Raw genomic sequence first — 18,549 nt, 5'->3', positions numbered from 1 at the left:
TTCTATGAAATGAGCTGTAATGGTTGATGTAAAGTGGGGTGCAAATTGATACTGAGTGGAGAGAAGCCTAGTGACCAAAGCATAATACCATGGATATACGTCAAGTATACCCCACTTTGAAACTTGCATTTTTAAACAATCAATTTCAAATATCCGTCCATTCCACATATTAATTCGTGGCTGACTTCAACCACTATCCTAGGTTTTTGTGGAGCATTGTCAGAATTGGCGTTGCTCAAGTCTTGTCTCATGTTCAGTCGAACTGTGTGAAAGCAGTCTGAGTACCTGTCTTGTTTTGTCTTTGAGTGCTGAAGTATTTTTCCAAAATCGGTGTTTACCTGAGCAGTGTGCCTAAGATTAAACCTTGCCCAACAGTGGTAGGTTCACCATTTTGTGTAATGTTTGCCTTGATAGTTTAGGTTACCACTTTTTGAAAATAAAATTCTAATTTTGTTTTGAATGACAGCCTTGAGTTAAAATGCAAGATGCGGTTTGGAATTTATCTGCCACCAAAAGCTGAGCGTGTGAAGTGCCCTGTATTGTACTGGCTTTCAGGTAATTTATCTCTCATCTCTCAGCTTTCCTGCCACTTACTCTGATCATAAAAACGATGCCTTTTCCTCACGGGTGTGCTTTGAATTTAATAATTTGGAACTTACCCAGTAAATAGGTCACTTGAAAATAAATAACTGTATCTAAGCTATCCCTTCAGTAGTTCACCAATAACGCAGTCATATATTTGAAGATTCGCTAGGGAAATGGGGAAATTGTTTTCTAATGAAGCTGCTGGTTTATAATGCTGCTTGGAAGGCGAGAGGAGCCTTTGCATTTTAATGCACGATGAGGTGTATTTTGTTTTTCCATACCTTAAAAATAAAGCCTTATTAAATTGGTAATTACTTGCAGCATAATGCATCCCGTGTCACGGACTCTGAGTCTAAACGACTTGAGCCAAAATTGACAGGGCGTAGCTCGTTACCCGCCAGAGAGCTAAATAAGCAGGGCCGTGCAGTGGGATGTGGAAAGGGTGTTATTCCTGTGGATGTCCAGAGAAGCAGAGAGCCAGGGCCTCCACACAGCTCAGTCTCGGCCATATGAGCTCACAGCTTTATGAGCTGTCAGTGCCTAATTTGAGGTATTTACAATTGTCACATTTGATCATGGGACACTGATTTTATGGTATGCATTGAGTGATGAGCCACCCACATTCCTGTTGTCTAAACGGCTGTGGGGTCGGGAAAAGTACATTAAATCTGCTGACTGATTTTCTGGCAGAAAGTAAAATGTTCCACCAGATGCCATCTGTGTTGATGTGGCTGAACATCTGTTGAATTTTAATCATTTTTCAGCCCTTTGAATTAATTGCTGACTTCCAGAAATGTTGAATGCAATGGATGGCAGAGATTTCTGATGGAGAGCAGTGTCAGGCTGTCTGAATGCCCTCACCACTCGCCCCAATCCCAATTTAATGCCATGATAATTAAAAAAATTGGATGCTGGAGATCTGAAGCAAAAGCAGAAATTGTTGGAGAAACCCAGTAAATTTGGCAGTATCTGTGGGAAGAGGGCAGAGTTAATTTTTCAAGTCCAATGACTTTTCATCAGGGTTCTGATTAAGAGTCACTGGTCTCAAAACATTGAATCAAAACACGTGTTTCCTGGATTGTTCATAATAGGCAAATTACAGATTGTCCTCAACCAGCCCGATCTTGTGAAACCCAAAACAAAGCACTTACTTTTCGATGTGATTTCAGGTTTGGACAACACTTGTTGAACCGGCCCATGGTCACTAATAGCTAATCTAACAAATAATTTAAAGTTGAACACGTGATGTGGCTCATTTACACTTGCTAGAAGCAACATGTGCCTTTTCCTTGCAACCAAAAGGAATATGTTCCAGCCTTGTGCCTTTGTTGTATTACTGAGGAGTTTGGGGAGCCCATAATTTCCTCATGGCAACCCTTCAGCCAATCACAGTTAGCTGCTGAGGAATTGGCGCACTTTTCTCCTATGGTATACGTTGTTCTGAATCTTTAAAATTTGACATTCACGTGTATATCTTGTGTTTTAATTCTCTTAAAGTACACCCACATCTTCTTAACACCTTTCCCCCTTCAGAAAAAAATGAACCATCATAGTGAAAAGACGGGGTTTTTTTCTACTTTTTAAATAAATTACCCTAACATACAGATAACTTTAATATAAGTTGTCCTTAACTTCCTCCCGTATAACTGTATATATGTAACATTAAATAAAGACAAATCTCATCTAAACTCTATCAGTTAAATCCACAATAACACATCTGCAATTACATTCTAACAACCCACAACATGTACAAGTTTTAAATTAAAAGTCTGTAATATAAGCCTCCAACGAAATAGTCTCATATTCTTGTCTTTAAAATGTTCTAAGAATGTAAGTGGACTGTGTTCAGTGTAACAGCCGTCTCTGACACAGTGTTTGTGACATACACATTAAAATGTTGTAAGGCCAGAACCAAACTTAATCGTTCCTTTTTGATTGTGGAGTATTTCCCCGGGTGCATGTTGACCTTCTTCAAAAAGTAACCAACTGGCAGTTCAATCCTATCCTCACCTTGCTGTAGGAGTGCAGTTCCAACTCCAATGTCACCAGCATCGATGGCGACTTTAAAAGGTTTTGAAAAGTTTGGTTTAGCTAAAACTGGTTTGGAGGTTAATATCGATTTCAAATGGTTGAATGCCTCCTGGCACGGTTCTGTCCACCGAAACGCTGTGTTGTTCTTCAGTAAATCGGTTAACGGTGCCACCACACTGCTGAAGTCTGGAACAAACTTGTAATAGGATCTGCTGAGTCCTAAGAATCAAAGTACCTCTCTCTTCAAGGTTGCATTCTGTGGGGTCAACCTTCCGCGGCCGATGTTCTGTCACAAGAACATCACCTCTGCTTTCGCAAATTCAACTTTATTTCAGTTTATCACCAGTTTTGCTTCTGGTAGTCATTCAAGGAGCTCTGCCAACTGTACCGTGTGATCTTGCCAGGACTTACTAAAGATCATTACATCGACCAAATAGATTGTACAGTTCATTAACCCAGCCACAACCCTGTTCATGAGACTTTGGAACGTGGCAGGCGCATTCTTTATTCCAAAGGGCATCACTTTAAACTGATATAGCCCATTTGGGGTTACAAACGCAGAAATTTCTTTTGCCGACTTTGATAAAGGTAACTGCATGAACCCACGCATTAACTCTTGGTAACGTAACTGGTTTGTCTGAGTTTCTCAATACAGTACTCCAATCTAGGAATGGGATATGAGTCCGACTTTGTGACGGCGTTGACCTTGTGATAATCCACACAGAATCGTTGAGTCCCGTCCGGTTTGGGATTGGCGAACTCCACTCACTCTGGCTTGGTTCGATGATGTCCTCGTCAAGCATGGCCTCCACCTCCATCTGGACCTGTCTGGCTTTGAAGGGATTAAGCTGATAGGGGTGTTGTTTTATCAGAGCAGCATTTTTTATGTCTACTTAATGTACAATAGGATTAGTCCTCACCATCTGACTCTTACATATGTCTTTATGCTACAATAACAAATCTTTCAACTGTGTTCTATGCTTCTGAGACAGATAGCTTACTAACCTCTCCCACTCCTCAAGGACTTCTTCATTATTTCATCTATTTTGAAGCATTTCAAAATCCATATCGTCTGGATTTTATTCCTCAAACTGGAGGGCCGTAACTAACACCTCTTTCTCCAGATCTTTCTCTCTAGTGTAATCGATTTTAACATGTTCACATGACATACTCTGTCTGGCATCTTTACTAAATAGTTCACCTGACTCAACTTTTTCTCAATTTGATAGGTACCACTAAACCTGGCTTTGAAGGGATCTCCTATCACTGGTAACAGTACTAACACATCATCCCCTCGGGAAAATGTCCAAGTCTTGGAGCTTTTATCTGCCACCTGCTTCATTCTACTGTGCTGTGTTGAGATGCTGTTCAGCTAAAATGCCTATGCGATTTCGTCTCTCCCTCACCCCCGATACATAATCTAAGCGTGAGATCACCAACTTTGGTCCTGTCAATTTTTGTTTAATTAACTTCAAAGGGCCTCTCACTTCACACCCGAATATTAACTCAAAGGAAGTGATCGGAGTAGATTTGTTTGGGGCATCTCTGACAGCAAGCAATACGAATGGGATGCCTTTATCCCAATCATTCGGGTAATCCTGACAGTATGCTCTCAACGTGGTCTTCAAGGTCTGATGCCATCTGTCTAAAGCTCCCTGGGATTCAGGCTGATATGCACTGGATTTAAAGTGCTGTATACTTAAACTGTCCATAACCACCTTCAACAGCCTGGCAATAAAATTTGACCCTTGGTCTGACGGAATCCCTCTGGCTAGCCCGTACCATGTAAAGAAAACTACTAATGCCTCTACTACCCTTTTTGCCTTGATACTCCATAATGGAATGGCCTCCAGAAATCTGGTAGTCCCATCCATTATGGTTAACAAATACTGGTTCCCACTTTTATTCTCAGGAGGGGACCGACGCAATCAATTTATAACCCGCAGGAAGGTTCTTCAAATGTGGGAATTGGCAACAAAGGGGCTGGTTTTATTACCGCCTGTGGCTTACCTACCGTTTGGCATGTATGACCCGTACGGTAAACGTTAACCCTATCCTTGTGCATTCCAAGCCAATAAAAATGTTCTTGTACCTTAGCCTGAGTCTTTTGTAACCCCAGGTGACCTCACACAGGTAGCTCATGTGCTACCGTATCCCCTCCTGTCTCTATGCTACCAGCAACACAATCTGGTACACTTCAGCCCATTTCTCCTCTGCACTAACCTGCCGTGGTCTCCATTTCACCTTCGGATTCTACCTCTCAGATGACAACCCTCCAGAATATTCTCTGCCTCCTTTTCAGAGTACGTATCCACATATATATCCTTTACTGTCTTGCCTTGCTGTTGTATGTCCCTTAGCCTTTCAGGAGTAAACACTTCTGTCTGACCCTCTGCCTGTTCAGGTCTTTCCTGCACCATTACGTCAAACGGTGTATCTGTTAACTGAACCTCAACGCCTTCATCTTTCTCTTTACATTTCGCTTCGTGCTGTGACTTAATATAATGGAGTCTGGTTACCGCACAGTCTGGGAAAATACAAGGATATTTCTTTTTTAACTCCTCAGTTTCTTGGTCTTCCTTCAGCGTCTCCACAACAAGGGGTGTCATTCCCACCTTGGATCCTGCGAAATCATTCCCAAGAGCAAACTGAATTCCTGGAACTGACACTCTGTCAATCACTCCCACTGTAACTTCCCCAGTCTTGAGTTGGCACTCCAACCTGATCTTACATAGGGGAACGCTAAATGTCTGTCCATCTATCCCACACATTGCCACACTCTTGGGTAACAGATCAGAAAGTGTGCATATTCGCTCATCCCTTACTATCAGTGACTGGTTAGATCCTTTACCTCTCAAAATTATAACTTGTCCTTCTCTCCCTGTTCTTTCTGAGCAAGCTTTACCCACTGAGGCAAATTCTTTGTAGAGATCAGGTACTAAATCCATACCCAGCCCCTGCCTTGGCTGTGCACTCTCCTGCAGCTCCTCAGCTCTTCTTGGGGTCTCCTTTACTACCTTCACTAATGCCACTGGTTTAGCTTCTTTCCCCACAGTGCCTTTCTTTTACACCCAGCACTGTGACTTTACATGGCCCACCTTCTGGCAGTGAAAACACCTTTGCCAAGTGCCCGTCTGAAACCACCCGCACCGAAATTTTCTGTGTCCCACTCCATCGCAGTGAAAACATCTGAGGCCTTTCATCTCCTGTCCACCCTTTTGGCCTTCTTTAACCTGTGGTTAAAATCTTACCAGTGCTGTCTACTTTTGGGCTAGTAATGTAGGATCTGCCCTTCTCTCAACTTCTATCCCTCACAGGAAGAAATTCTGGCCGAAAGCTTGTCTTATGCACCAACATGTACTCGTCTGCTAATTCTGCTGTCATTCTCATTTCCTGAACTTTCTCTTCTTCCACGTGAATTCTTACCATCTCTGGATGTGAGTTTTTAAACTCCTCCAGCAGAATAATCTCTCTTCGAGCGTCAAATGTCCTGTCTATTTTCAAAGCATGCACCCATCGATTAAAATGACTATGCTTAATTCTTTTAAACACAACAGAAGTCTGACCTGGTTCCTTCTTTATGTTTCTGAACCGGTGTCTATATGCTTCTGATGTTTAACCTCTTCACAATCTCTTGACCCTCATTTGACAGTGTAGCAAACAACTCACTAGCTCTACTTACCACTTTAGTCTGAACTAGCATCCTCGGACCATTCCATCTGCCTAGGCAATTTTTTCAAATGAAATAAAGAAGGCTTCAACATCTTTCTCATCAAAATGTGGCAGAGTTTTGTCATATTTGTATATATCACTACCTTCTCTTTAATCTCCATCTTGTTACCTTGACTTTACTGACTAAGTCGCAACTTCTCAAGGTCACATTCTCTCTTTTTGTCTCTCCCTTTCTTCTCTCTCTCTCTTTGCTCAGCTAAAAACCTTCTCCCTCTCCCTTTCTCTTTCTTCTCTCTCTCTTTTCCTTTCCCTTTCCCTCTCCTTCTCTCTTTCCTTTCCTCCTTCTCTGTTTTATCTTCTAACTCCATTTTCCTCAATTGCAATTTAAGTTTTTCTACCTCTATTGCACGTAGCTGTTTCTCTGACACACCTCAGTGTTTGAGTAACCCCTTTACAATTTCAGCTTTACTTCTGTCTTTGGTTAAACCCAAATCTAACTTATTTGCTAATTCTAAAAGTATGGCCTTTTTCTTTCCTTATAAACTTTCTTGGTAAATTTGTGAACCAGCTTCAAATCTCAGAACCTCTTTAGCAATTTTAAGAGCTATTTCTCACACTTTTAATCTAATCAACCACAAGTCACCAAAATTAAACAAATTGTTTCACCTACATTTTATTTAAAGATCTCGGACACTAGCTTGCAAGTGTTTAAATCTGCTGGGAATTTTCATACCCCCAAATCGATTCAAATCTGTCTAAACCAATTTAACTCCCAGACAAGCCCCCAGTCTGTTACGGCATGGGGTAAACTCTCCTGCTTAATTTAAAACCAACAATTCGAAGAACTATTTAAAGTAAAAATTAACAACTTTATTTCTTCAAGTATAACAGAGAATAATTAATTAACAACTATTTACACATCCTTACTCTGATGTATCTGTTACCTTTCCTTGTATAATACTAGTCTGATAAAACTCCAAATTAAGATTTACAAAACAATTCTACTTTTCTCAAAATCAGGCGCTTTCAGTTCTTCTGTTTGGATCTTCCTGTGTCATCTTTTCTTCTTCTTAGGAATTTCTGCATCACAGGTTACTGATCAAAAAAGGTACCTTTTTAAGAGAGCTTTTTTTGTTGGGCAGTCTGTACATACTGGTGGCGTGGCAATTCTCCTCTCAATTGTTCAATTTTCCTCCAGTCTTATATCCCCAAAGCATTGGATTGTGTCACTGGCTTTTAAGATTGTCAGTATACTCAATTCAAACTGGGTTGGAGTTTGGTATTTTTTTGGGGTATAATTTAAACTGATTGGTTTAATTTGAATCTTCCTTTTGTCATTTCCAGGCAATGAGCTAATTGAGTTGTTCGACCAAGTGTTACTTTGCAAGCTGTTGAGAACACTTGGTGCTGTGTCCGGTAGTTCTGTTGCTTTTAATTCTCTTAAAGTACACCCACATCTTCACAACAGTATTAAGGGAAAGACAGAACGCTGGGGTAAAAATAATCTTTTTTCAGAAATATGAGCTGTTTGCTGTGAATCACTGCATCAGTCTGGCTGGCTACCTCCTTGCTGAGACCACCGCTACTGCTCACCAATATATCCTCTTGACTTAAACTTAAACTGCTGTTGGGGAAAAGGGGAAACTGCATCACAGAGGTTGCCAGTTTATGTTTGAGGTTGGCAGTTGTACGTTGCTTTGTTACTGACCCCAGACTCCAGAACATTGTAACTTGCTGTTCGTATATAATAATTCTGTAATACTGAGAGGTCACTGAGTACGGGATAGATTAATCTGTTATTGGAAAGCTGCATTGTCATTGAATCTGAGGATAAAGTGACTCATATTTCAGAAAATAGCAATTATTTAAAAGTCTCTAATCGACCGTTTCTTTCTGTGCAAACATAACTTGAAAAATAATAACAAATTACTTTTTGGATATAGCCACTGCCCTAACTAAGGGAAAGTATTCTTGTTACAGTAACATGACATCTGCACTACGTACTTGATGAGTACCTTGAGAAAATGTTAAATTTTTCTTTTCTAAACAATAGTGAGTTAACCGTGGATAGCTACAAATCTTTATTTGAGCTATAACAGCATTAACTGCTGAGCCAGCTATTGTTTTTGAGAGGCAATAATTTTGAAAGACTTGCACGTCACTCTGTAATGCCAGCAACCCAGCTAAAACATTACTTAATCATTGCATTATATATCAGTGTAAAACTAAAGCTACAGTTTGTTTGCAATTATGTGACATGCATTTTCTCTTTCACTTTTTTAGGATTTTTCGTAATAGAGCCTGTTAGTACAACTGTTTATCATTATTTTTTAAGACTACTACTGAATATCTCTCCAACACACTCGCTGGTGGTGCATACTAAATCCAAATGGCTTCTTGTTTTTTAAAAAAGGTTTTCCACTTATTCTCTCTGCTTCTTTTGCAAATCACCTTTATATCTGTATCCTTTGGTTACCAATCTGTCAGCCACTGAAGAAGAAGTAAATAAAGGGAAACTATCTAAATCCTTTTGGATTTGAAACACCTCTATCAAACCTCCTGTTTTCCTTCTCTGCTATAAGGACTATCCCAACTTAATTAGTCCCTCATCTCTGAACCTATGCTAGTTAATCTCTGTGCCCTCTCCGAAGCTTTCATGTCCATCCTAGCTTTGGTATTCGTATGCCTCTGTTTATAAAGCCCAGGATTGCATATGTTGTATTAGCTGCTTTGTTAACATGTCATGCCACCCTAAAAGATCTGGTTGCAAACTCCCCAGTATCCCAGCTCTTGCAATCCCTCTGCATTGTACCAAATTACACATTTTGTCTACCAAAATGGATCTCCTCCCACTTGTTTGCATTGAGATTCGACTGCCACCCATCCACCCGTTTCCCCCAGTCTGGCTCGTGTACTTTTGGTGTTGATTATTAACTTTACACCATTTACTGTATTTTCAAGTTCCGTGCCACGTGCCATTATCCCAAGTCCAAATTTTATACCAATCTATCTATGTATGCGATTCAGACTGAAGTTTATATTTAAAACAGCAGCTGTTCATTCTTAATACTGAACCCTGGAGAGCTCCATTAATGTAACCTCCATTTAGTGTGAGAAACCAGATAAGGTTTTACCTTGTTGAAGAGCATAACATTATTGATGGGACAGGTGCCCAGGAAGCCTCAGTCATAAGAGAATGAACCAATGGAGGAAGTTGCTGAGGTAGAGTAGAAGCAAGGTCATGGGAGGATGAATATTTTACTTTTACTACTTGGGCGTCAGGAGACAAGTGGGGATAGGTAAAAACAGAACTGACAGCTTAGTGGGAGGCAGGATGTGGATAACTGCATTTTGGACAAATTTCAGTTTTATGAAACCAGTCTGAAGGTATCAGGGATTCTAAAAATTGGGTTTTATTCTGTGGTGTTGTAGTTCAAATTCAATTAATAAATCTGGAAAATAAAGCTAGTCTCACTTGATGATAAAAGCTGTCATGAGTTCGTTAAAACATCTGCCATCCTAACCTAGTCTGGTCTAGTCTACATGTGACTCCAGACCCACAGCAGTGTGGCTGATTTTTAACTGCCTTCTGAAATGCCCTGCTAAACCATTCCAATCAAGGGCAATTAAAGATGGAGAACAAATGCTGGCCATTAAAGAGTTAAGAAAATAATTGTGATAATGTATAGAGTCATAGAGATGTACAGCATGGAAACAGACCCTTCGGTCCAGCCCGTCCATGCCGACCAGATATCCCAACCCAATCTAGTCCCACCTGTCAGCACCCAGCCCATATCCCTCCAAACCCTTCCTGTTCATATCCCCATCCAGATGCCTCTTAAATGTTACAATTGTACCAACCTCCACCACATCCTCTGGCAGCTCATTCCATACACGTACCACCCTCTGTGTGAAAAGGTTGCCCCTTAGGTGTCTTTTACATCTTTCCCCTCTCACCCTAAACCTATGCCCTCTAGTTCTGGGCTCCCTGACCCCAGGGAAAAGACTTTGTCTATTTACCCTATCCATGCCCCTCATAATTTTGTAGACCTCTATAAGGTCACCCCTCAGCCTCCAACACTCCAGGAAAAACAGCCCCAGCATGTTCAGCTTCTCCCTGTAGCTCAGATTCTCCAACCCTGGCAACATTCTTGTAAATCTTTTTTGAACCCTTTCAAGTTTCACAACATCTTTCCGATAAGGAGACCAGAATTGCACACAATATTCCAACATGGCCTAACCAATGGCCTGTACAGCCACAACTTGACCTCCCAACTCCTGTACTCAATACCCTGACCAATAAAGGAAAGCATACCAAACGCCTTCTTCACTATCCTATCTACCTGCGACTCCACTTTCAAGGAGCTATGAACCTGCACTCCAAGGTCTCTTTGTTCAGCAACACTCCCTAGGACCTTACCATTAAGTGTATAAGTTGTATAAAAGACTTTGTCTTTTTATTCATTCTTCCTAAGAGAGAGTTGAAATTGAAAGGCTGGTTGACAGTAATTCTGTTCAACTTTGATTGTTTAGTTTACTTGGTAAACTGGTACTCTGCCAATATTCATAGTGACCAAGAGAGAGCTAACAAATCCCTTCTGGATGGTGCGGAGCTGCAGAGGAGCTTGTTTGAAATGGAAAGCTGAGAATAATTTGTACAAACTTGTGAATCACCTAATGGTTTACACAAAAGTAGGATCTAATCAGGAGCAATCAAGCAGCAGCTCAGGAGAAAATAGTGGCATTTATACACTCTGGATTTGCTCATTTATAACATTTCGAGATGAATTTTTGGCATTCATCATCACTGTGCAGTTACTGGGAGATTCTGTCAATCTTTCAATGTTATAGCAGTTGTCACTCTTCAAATATTTTTCTTCAGCCTTCTGAATGTCTCTTCCTTTGAATTGACATCCAACTCTTGCGTCTCTCTGACCCCCCTGAAACAGTTCTGTAACTTTTCATATAAATTGTCCTGATACAATGTCGTCAGCCTGAAACATCAACTCTAATTCACTGAAACTACCTGACCTGAGTATTTCCAGTATCCCTCCTTTTTAAATGTATAAATTATGGATCTGCTGTTAAATGACTTATAAACTTCAGGGAGATTTAGTCGTGATGTTAATACCCTTGCAAACAGCTGGCAAATTTATCAAATGCAAAGACTAAAATGGTCATTTGTGTGACATAATGTGATAATACAATATGCAACTGGGAGACTCGTTAACTCTGATCTTTATCATTTTAAATGTCTAACATTGTATCTTTTGTCAAGAGATATGATTAAAAACCTTTGCATATATATTTTACTTCACAATTTTGCAAATTTTCTGATCCCATTGGTCAAAACTCATTTCTTCCACTGGCACCATGTGGCCAGCCTGAGCAGAGATATTTTCGTTTGGTGTAATCTCTAAACGAATCTCTGTACTTTGTCGCGCTCATTTCCATTTGACAAAGAGTTCATTGTGAATCCCAGTAAACCCTGGCTGCATTCAGCATTGCATCAAATCTACAGACAAATGAAGAGAAAGTGGGCCCTTCTCGCAAAACTTAACAGAAAAAGGAGACTTGAGCAAAGCAATTTACTGTGGACAGGCTTATTTTTAATATCAGCAGCTGTGCTGTGGTGCAGAGTGCGAAAACAAGCTTTCGTCTAAACCAAGAAAACCCTTTTCCAGGTCACTAAGAAACTCCATAAAAAATGCTTCTTTCTTTCCTAATGGCCAGCTTGAAATTCCTTGGCATGTAGAATTTCCATGCTTTACCTGTTTCCAACCCGACATCCGTCTTGGGGTCCAATCATGTGTAAAAGTCATTTCACCACACTGTAGTTTGGAGAGCCTGAATCCAGACTCTGCTGGATAAAGATCCAAAGAATTTCCAAATATTCCGTGCACACTGACAACTCTGTCAAGCCTGTGAGCATAACAGCTGCTGACCATGAGATACTCATAGGACTCTCTGCTGCTTTTCAGAATTTTGAATTGAAATGCTTTGGCATCAAGTAAGGGGAGCTTTGTTTTGAATGCTGTCCAAGCCTGCAATACTTAAAAGTCAGGGTCAGTTGGCTCAGTTGGCTGGATGGCTGGCTTACAATACAGAGTGGGCGGCACGGTGGCACAGTGGTTAGCACTGCTGCCTCACAGCGCCTGAAGACCTGGGTTCAATTCCCGACTCAGGCGACTGACTGTGTGGAGTTTGCATGTTCTCCCCGTGTCTGCGTGGGTTTCCTCCGGGTGCTCCGGTTTCCTCCCACAGTCCAAAGATGTGCGGGTCAGGTGAATTGGCCATGCTAAATTGCCCGTAGTGTTAGGTAAGGGGTAATGTAGGGGTATGGGTGGGTTTCGCTTTGGCGGATCGGTGTGGACTTGTTGGGCCGAAGGGCCTGTTTCCACACTGTAAGTCTAATCTTCTCAAGAGCAATGCCAACAGCATGGTTCAGTGCTCGCATTGATTGAGGTTACCGTGATGGACTCTTTCTCAACCCCTCCCTCACCTGAGGCCTGATGACCCTCACTCCTACTCTGTGAGAGCAGCCTTATGGTCCTCTGGGACAATGGCAATTTTTCCACAAAATCTCATTCCAAATAGTATTCTAGCACATGTTTACTGCACTGTGTTCTTGATTTATTACTTGCCCAGAACTATATGTAATGTTCTACTGTAGTCTATCCATTGTTTCATGTACCGTTATCAGAAATAACCTTGTATCAGAAATCCAGAATTCTATTGGCTTTTTATTTCCTGTTCTAACCACTCTCCTACCTTTAAAGATCTTTGCATCTGTGCTTCACGATCCCTACATTCCTGAGTCTTGCTGTTTAGAGGTACATTCGTTTAATGGACGATGCTATTTGAAGCACAAGCAAAGATGAAAATTCTTGTTCTTAGCTGAATTCTTTCTGGTTTTCCCATAGGGTTAACATGCACAGAACAAAACTTCATAACCAAGGCCGGGAGTCAACAAGCAGCAGCTGAACATGGAATTGTCATCGTGGCCCCAGACACCAGCCCCCGTGAGTACAAAACCTTCATTCCATTCAATTCCACTTCATCCAGCCAAAAGTTCAGGCTCAAGTAATTTGAAAAGTTCTGCTTCACTTGAGCTGCTCTTTGTAAAAGGCTTTCGAGTATATAAAAATGTGATTGCGTGAACTTTTAAGATGTTCTGGGCAGTTTACACAATTCTGTCGATTTGTGGTAAATCGAATATGGAAAGTCACTGGTGCGTGTTGTCATTCCAGGTGGCTGTGATATTGAAGGTGAGGATGATAGCTGGGATTTTGGTACAGGAGCTGGGTTTTATGTCAATGCCACAGAGGACCCTTGGAAGACGAACTACAGGATGTACAGCTACATCACAGAGGAGGTAGTCTGATCAGTGGCAATGTCTTTTCAAAATTGCTGAAGTATTATGGTTACATGTAAAATGGAGCAATCATTTCTCTGGAAGCTGTCTGACTAATCAGCAATACTGTACTACTAACCCCGGGGTGCCTCCCAACTATGGTTAACATGCCCAGGCCACACGAGACAGCTCTTTGAGATTGCTATACATGCTGTTAGCTGGTGACTTGATATCTAAACACGCTCTCAGTAGGAGGAAGGAAGGAAGCTAAAGCACACTTTATTGTCAGAAACAAAGTGGTACTGTTAGGTGTTAAATGTAAGAAACATGGCAACAGGAGCAGGCCATTCAGCCCCTTCAATCTCTTCTGCCATACGTAGCTGATCAGTTAACCTGTCCTTAACCTCCGATCCCTCGATGCCTTTAACCATTAAATTTTCCAATTTTACTTTGTGGACTATCTAGACTTTTTGATTCAGTGCAATTTTTGTTTAAAATAAAGCCCTGCTGGTTTTACACAAAGTATTGTAGCTTCCTTCCAGAAGGAGCGGGCTGTAACGATGTGATTTATTTAATGCTGTAGAATGAGCCTGTACCTGAGGTTGAGGCGTTTTTGTAAGCACATCTCAATTGGCAAACAATTATTATTGCACATTGGCTTTTGATCTTTTGTACATCAAACCGCTCCATACAGTCTCCGTACTTCATAGTGCCAGCAGTAGCAGTTTTTAGAGTCCATTGTATCACCTCCCTTTTAAGTGCCACAGAGATCAGTGTTGGGGCCACACTCATTGACAATATATATTAATGACTTGGATGATGGAAGTGAATGTGCTATTGGCAAGTTTACGGATTATGCTAAAAAGGTGGAAGGCCAGTCGTGAGGGTGACGCAGAGTCTGCAGAGGGATACAGACCAGTTAAGGGAGTGGACAGAATCTTGACAGATGGAATATAGTGTGGAAAAATGTGATTCTATGTCCTTTGGCAGAAAGAACATTATTTAAATAGGGAAAATCAGCAGAAAGCTGCTTTGGAAGTCAAAGAGTCATACAGTGTGGAAACAGACCCTCTGGTCCAACCATTCCATGCCGAGCATAATCCCAAACCAAGCTAGTCCCACCTGCCTGCACTTTGCCCATATCCCTGCTAACCTTTCTGATCCATGTACTTATCCAAATGTTTTTTAAACGGTGTAAATGTACCTACATCCACCACTTCCTCAGGAAGTTCATTCCTCACTTGAACCACTCAGTCCTTGTGCATGAATTACAGAAAGCTAGCATCCAAGTTCAGTAGGTAATAGGGAAGGTAAATGGAATGTTGGTCTTTTTATCAAAGGGAATAGAGCATAACAATATGGCAGTAATTAGACTCCATTTGGAGTACTGTGAACAGTTTTGGTCCCCTTTTCTAAGGATCTGGCACTGGAAGCAGTCCAGAGAAGGTTCACTAGGCAAATTCAAGATCTGGAGGAATTTTCTTGAAGAGTGGTTGAGTGAGTTGTATTTTACTTATTAGAGTTTAGAAGGATGAACAGCAACCTTATTTAAGCATACAAGGTTTTTGGGGGACTTAGCAAGGTTGATGTGGAAAGGGTTTTTCCCTTTGTGGGAGAGTTTAGGAGCAGAGGTCATAATCTTGCGATAAGGGGTCAGCCATATAAAACAGAGATAGAGTCACAGAGGTGTACAGCACGGAAACAGACCCTTCGGTCCAGCCCGTCCATGCCGACCAGATATCCCAACCCAATCTAGTCCCACCTGCCAGCACCTGGCCCATATCCCTCTAAACCCTTCCTATTCATATACCCATCCAAATGCCTCTTAAATGTTGCAATTGTACCAGCCTCCACCACATCCTCTGGCAGCTCACTCCATATACATACTCTACCCTCTGCATGCAAAAGTCGCCCCTTTGGTCTCTTTTATATCTTTCCCCTCTCACCCTAAACCTATGCCCTCTAGTTCTGGACTCCCCGACCTCAGGGAAAAGACTTTGCCTATTTATCCTATCCATGCCCCTCATAATTTTGTAAACCTCTATAAGGTCACCCCTCAGCCTCTGACGCTCCAGGGAAAACAGCCCCAGCCTGTTCAGCCTCTCCCTGTAGCTCAAATCCTCCAACCCTGGCAACATCTTTGTAAATATTTTCTGAACCCTTTCAAGTTTCACAACATCTTTCCGATAGGAATGAGGAGGAATTCCTCTGAAAGGGAATTGAATCTGGAATCTTTTTCCACAGCAGGATGCCATTAAGTGTATTCAAGGTTGCGATAGACAGAGTTTTAATCAGGTGGGGAATCCAGGGTTGTGGGGAAGAGGTAGGAAAGTGGAGTGAAGGATGATCAGTCCAGCCATGATCTCATTGAATGGCAGAGCAGACTCAATGGGCTGAATGGCCTATGTCTGCTTCAAAGTCTTATTGTGCCAACCTTCGATTCCCTTACCTAACAAGAATTTATTTACCTTAACCTTAAAATATTCAGTGACTTGTCTCTTAAGCAGAGAGTCACACAGCCCTCCAAGTAAGAAGGTTTCTCCTCATCTCTGCCCTAAAACGACAATCCATAATGAAGCAATGTCTTTACTTCTGGACTCAGCTTCAAGAGGAAACTTCTCTTCCATGCCCACCTTCTAAAATCCATTCAGCTGTGGAGACATTTTTACATGTCTGTGCTGTGCTTGAAAACCAAAGATTTCTATATTAACAAGAATGAAATATTCAAAGATCCTTCTATAAGTGTGGCTATGGGTTTACTGTCTGTAATATATTTAACTTTTTTTTTGCTTGTATGACTCCTATCTTGATTAATGCTGATAGAGGCAAACGAATGTACTAATTCCTGTGTTTTATTTCCTCCTCAGTTACCTCACCTGATAAATACCAATTTCCTTGTTGATTCTGAGAAAATGTCCATCTTTGGCCATTCAATGGGTGGTCATGGAGCTCTCATTTGTGCTTTGAAAAACCCTGGAAAATATAAGGTACACCCATTTCCTGGATGCTAGTAGCAGCTGGATTTAAATACAAGTGGATCCGTCCAACCCCAGCATTTCTGAAGTTGGGGATGCCTTTTTAAGCATAAGGCAGGGGTGTTGCTACAATACATTGTGAGAGTTATTTTTACAGTTGTTTTTTTCTATTATGTTTTATTTAGTAAAGATAACAAGTTGTGTGACTACTAAACTAACTGGTCCAAAACGTGAAACATTGATGACTTCTCTCAGTTTAGTTTGAAACCTGTAAACTGCAGGACAGAGGATTCAGCCCACATTTTGCGAGAAGCATCTGATACCACTGTCCTGTCTCTACAGCACGGCATCATCAGTATATATCTCGGATATTATTTATGTGTCTTTTTAACACCACAATGCTCTCTGAGTGACTGTTCTCCATGGCTGAGTTGTGCACTCAGCACAGAAATGCTTCTTAACCTCTCGTCCCTCCATCTCTGTGACCACACTTCAAGTGATGACCTCTTACAGGTCCCCATGCAGCAGCAGTGGATCTTCCTACATTTAAATAACATCTGGTTAGGGTTATCTGGCCGTTAAGCTGCTGAGAATTAGTATGACGTGGAGATGCCGCTGTTGGACTGGAGTGGACAAAGTCAGAAGTCATATTAACACCAGGGAAGGAGCACTCTGAAAGCTAATGTTCTCAAAGAAACCTGTTGGACTATAACCTAGTGTCATGTGCCTTCTGAGAATGAGAACCTGAAAAGCAACAAGTGTTTGACATAATTGGGAAAAAGTTTTCCACTGTTAAAAATTTCAGTCTTTAAGTGATTTGAGACTTTGACCGAAAATCTGCATTCCTTGTACTTTTATTAAGAAACATCTCCACCCCCACCACCATATAATTTCTAAGCTTACCTTTCACTGGTCTGAACGTGAGCTGGCTTATCCTACTGACATTTTTTTAATAACATGCTGCTTTCACATTTTTTCAGATAATTTGCCATCTTGTATATTTATCTCTCAATAAGTTGGTGCAAAAATATATGAAAAGACCGAAAACACAGGACTTTGGAAGATATCAGAGGAAAATTTGATAAGACAATAAATGTACCAAAAATGAATATTTCATGAAACTGGATTTCATTTTCCCCCTCATGAAATGTCCTTGTTGTTACTCAAAGAGGAGAGCAACAAATGTAAATAAACTAAACTTAAAATTGTTATGTTAGGATGTTGAGACATGGAGAGGGTGTGGAAGATGTTAGCAGAATGATACCATCAGTGGGGACCATGTTGAGAGGCTGGAGAAGCACACTTCAATCACACTAACCTGAGTCACCATGCAGAGGATTTCTCTCTTCGTTCATGTATATCTGTACTTATTTGTATTTCTCTATATGTTCACAGCTGTATAAATACATTGTGTATTATATGCACTTACTTTACTAATCAATTTTTTATCATGTGTATTGGGAGTTGAGACCAAATGCAACTTTGAGTTGAAGCAGGGATCATGAGTTGACGATGGTTGATTGTACCAAACCAAAACCTTATTTATTTGCATTTCTACAGCAAACATCCAGTCATTGTTTTTCTATATTTCCATTATAAATTCCAGTGTCCATTCTGGGAATAGCAACTGCCGGTAAACCTGTGGCACTATAGGTACTAGCTTTCACTAGAGTTGACACAGTGCTGACAATGTTGAAGCTGAAGCACGCTGTGCTGTTGCTGGTTTGGCTTTCTCTTCTTGGACGTGGTCATTACCTGGCACTTAAGTCCTCCCAGCCAGGGCCAGTCCTACTCTGCTGGAAGCTGGAATCGACGGTTGGGGCGGATTGCTTGTAAAATTTTGTTCCATTACAGATCTTACTTCCTTAGAAACCTTTTTTTAACTGCACACAAACTGTAATAGACTAGGTAAAATAATGTAAATCCCCTTCC

General features: G+C 41.1%; 1 protein-coding gene across 2 annotated transcripts in view; it reads left to right on the top strand.

Annotated features, from left to right (window-relative positions):
• The window catches only part of esd (esterase D/formylglutathione hydrolase), a 45,095-nt gene that overhangs the window by 24,454 nt on the left and 2,092 nt on the right, over positions 1-18,549 (top strand). For both annotated transcript variants that reach the window (XM_060832918.1, XM_060832917.1), the window contains 4 exons: positions 467-555; positions 13,212-13,310; positions 13,539-13,663; positions 16,510-16,629. In XM_060832918.1, the coding sequence (XP_060688901.1) occupies positions 467-555; positions 13,212-13,310; positions 13,539-13,663; positions 16,510-16,629 (433 nt within the window). The remainder of the gene's footprint in view (positions 1-466; positions 556-13,211; positions 13,311-13,538; positions 13,664-16,509; positions 16,630-18,549) is intronic.

The sequence above is a fragment of the Hemiscyllium ocellatum genome, chromosome 12, assembly GCF_020745735.1.
Source record: "Hemiscyllium ocellatum isolate sHemOce1 chromosome 12, sHemOce1.pat.X.cur, whole genome shotgun sequence".
Lineage (NCBI taxonomy): Eukaryota > Metazoa > Chordata > Chondrichthyes > Orectolobiformes > Hemiscylliidae > Hemiscyllium > Hemiscyllium ocellatum.
This window is presented reverse-complemented; position numbering and strand designations above follow the sequence as displayed.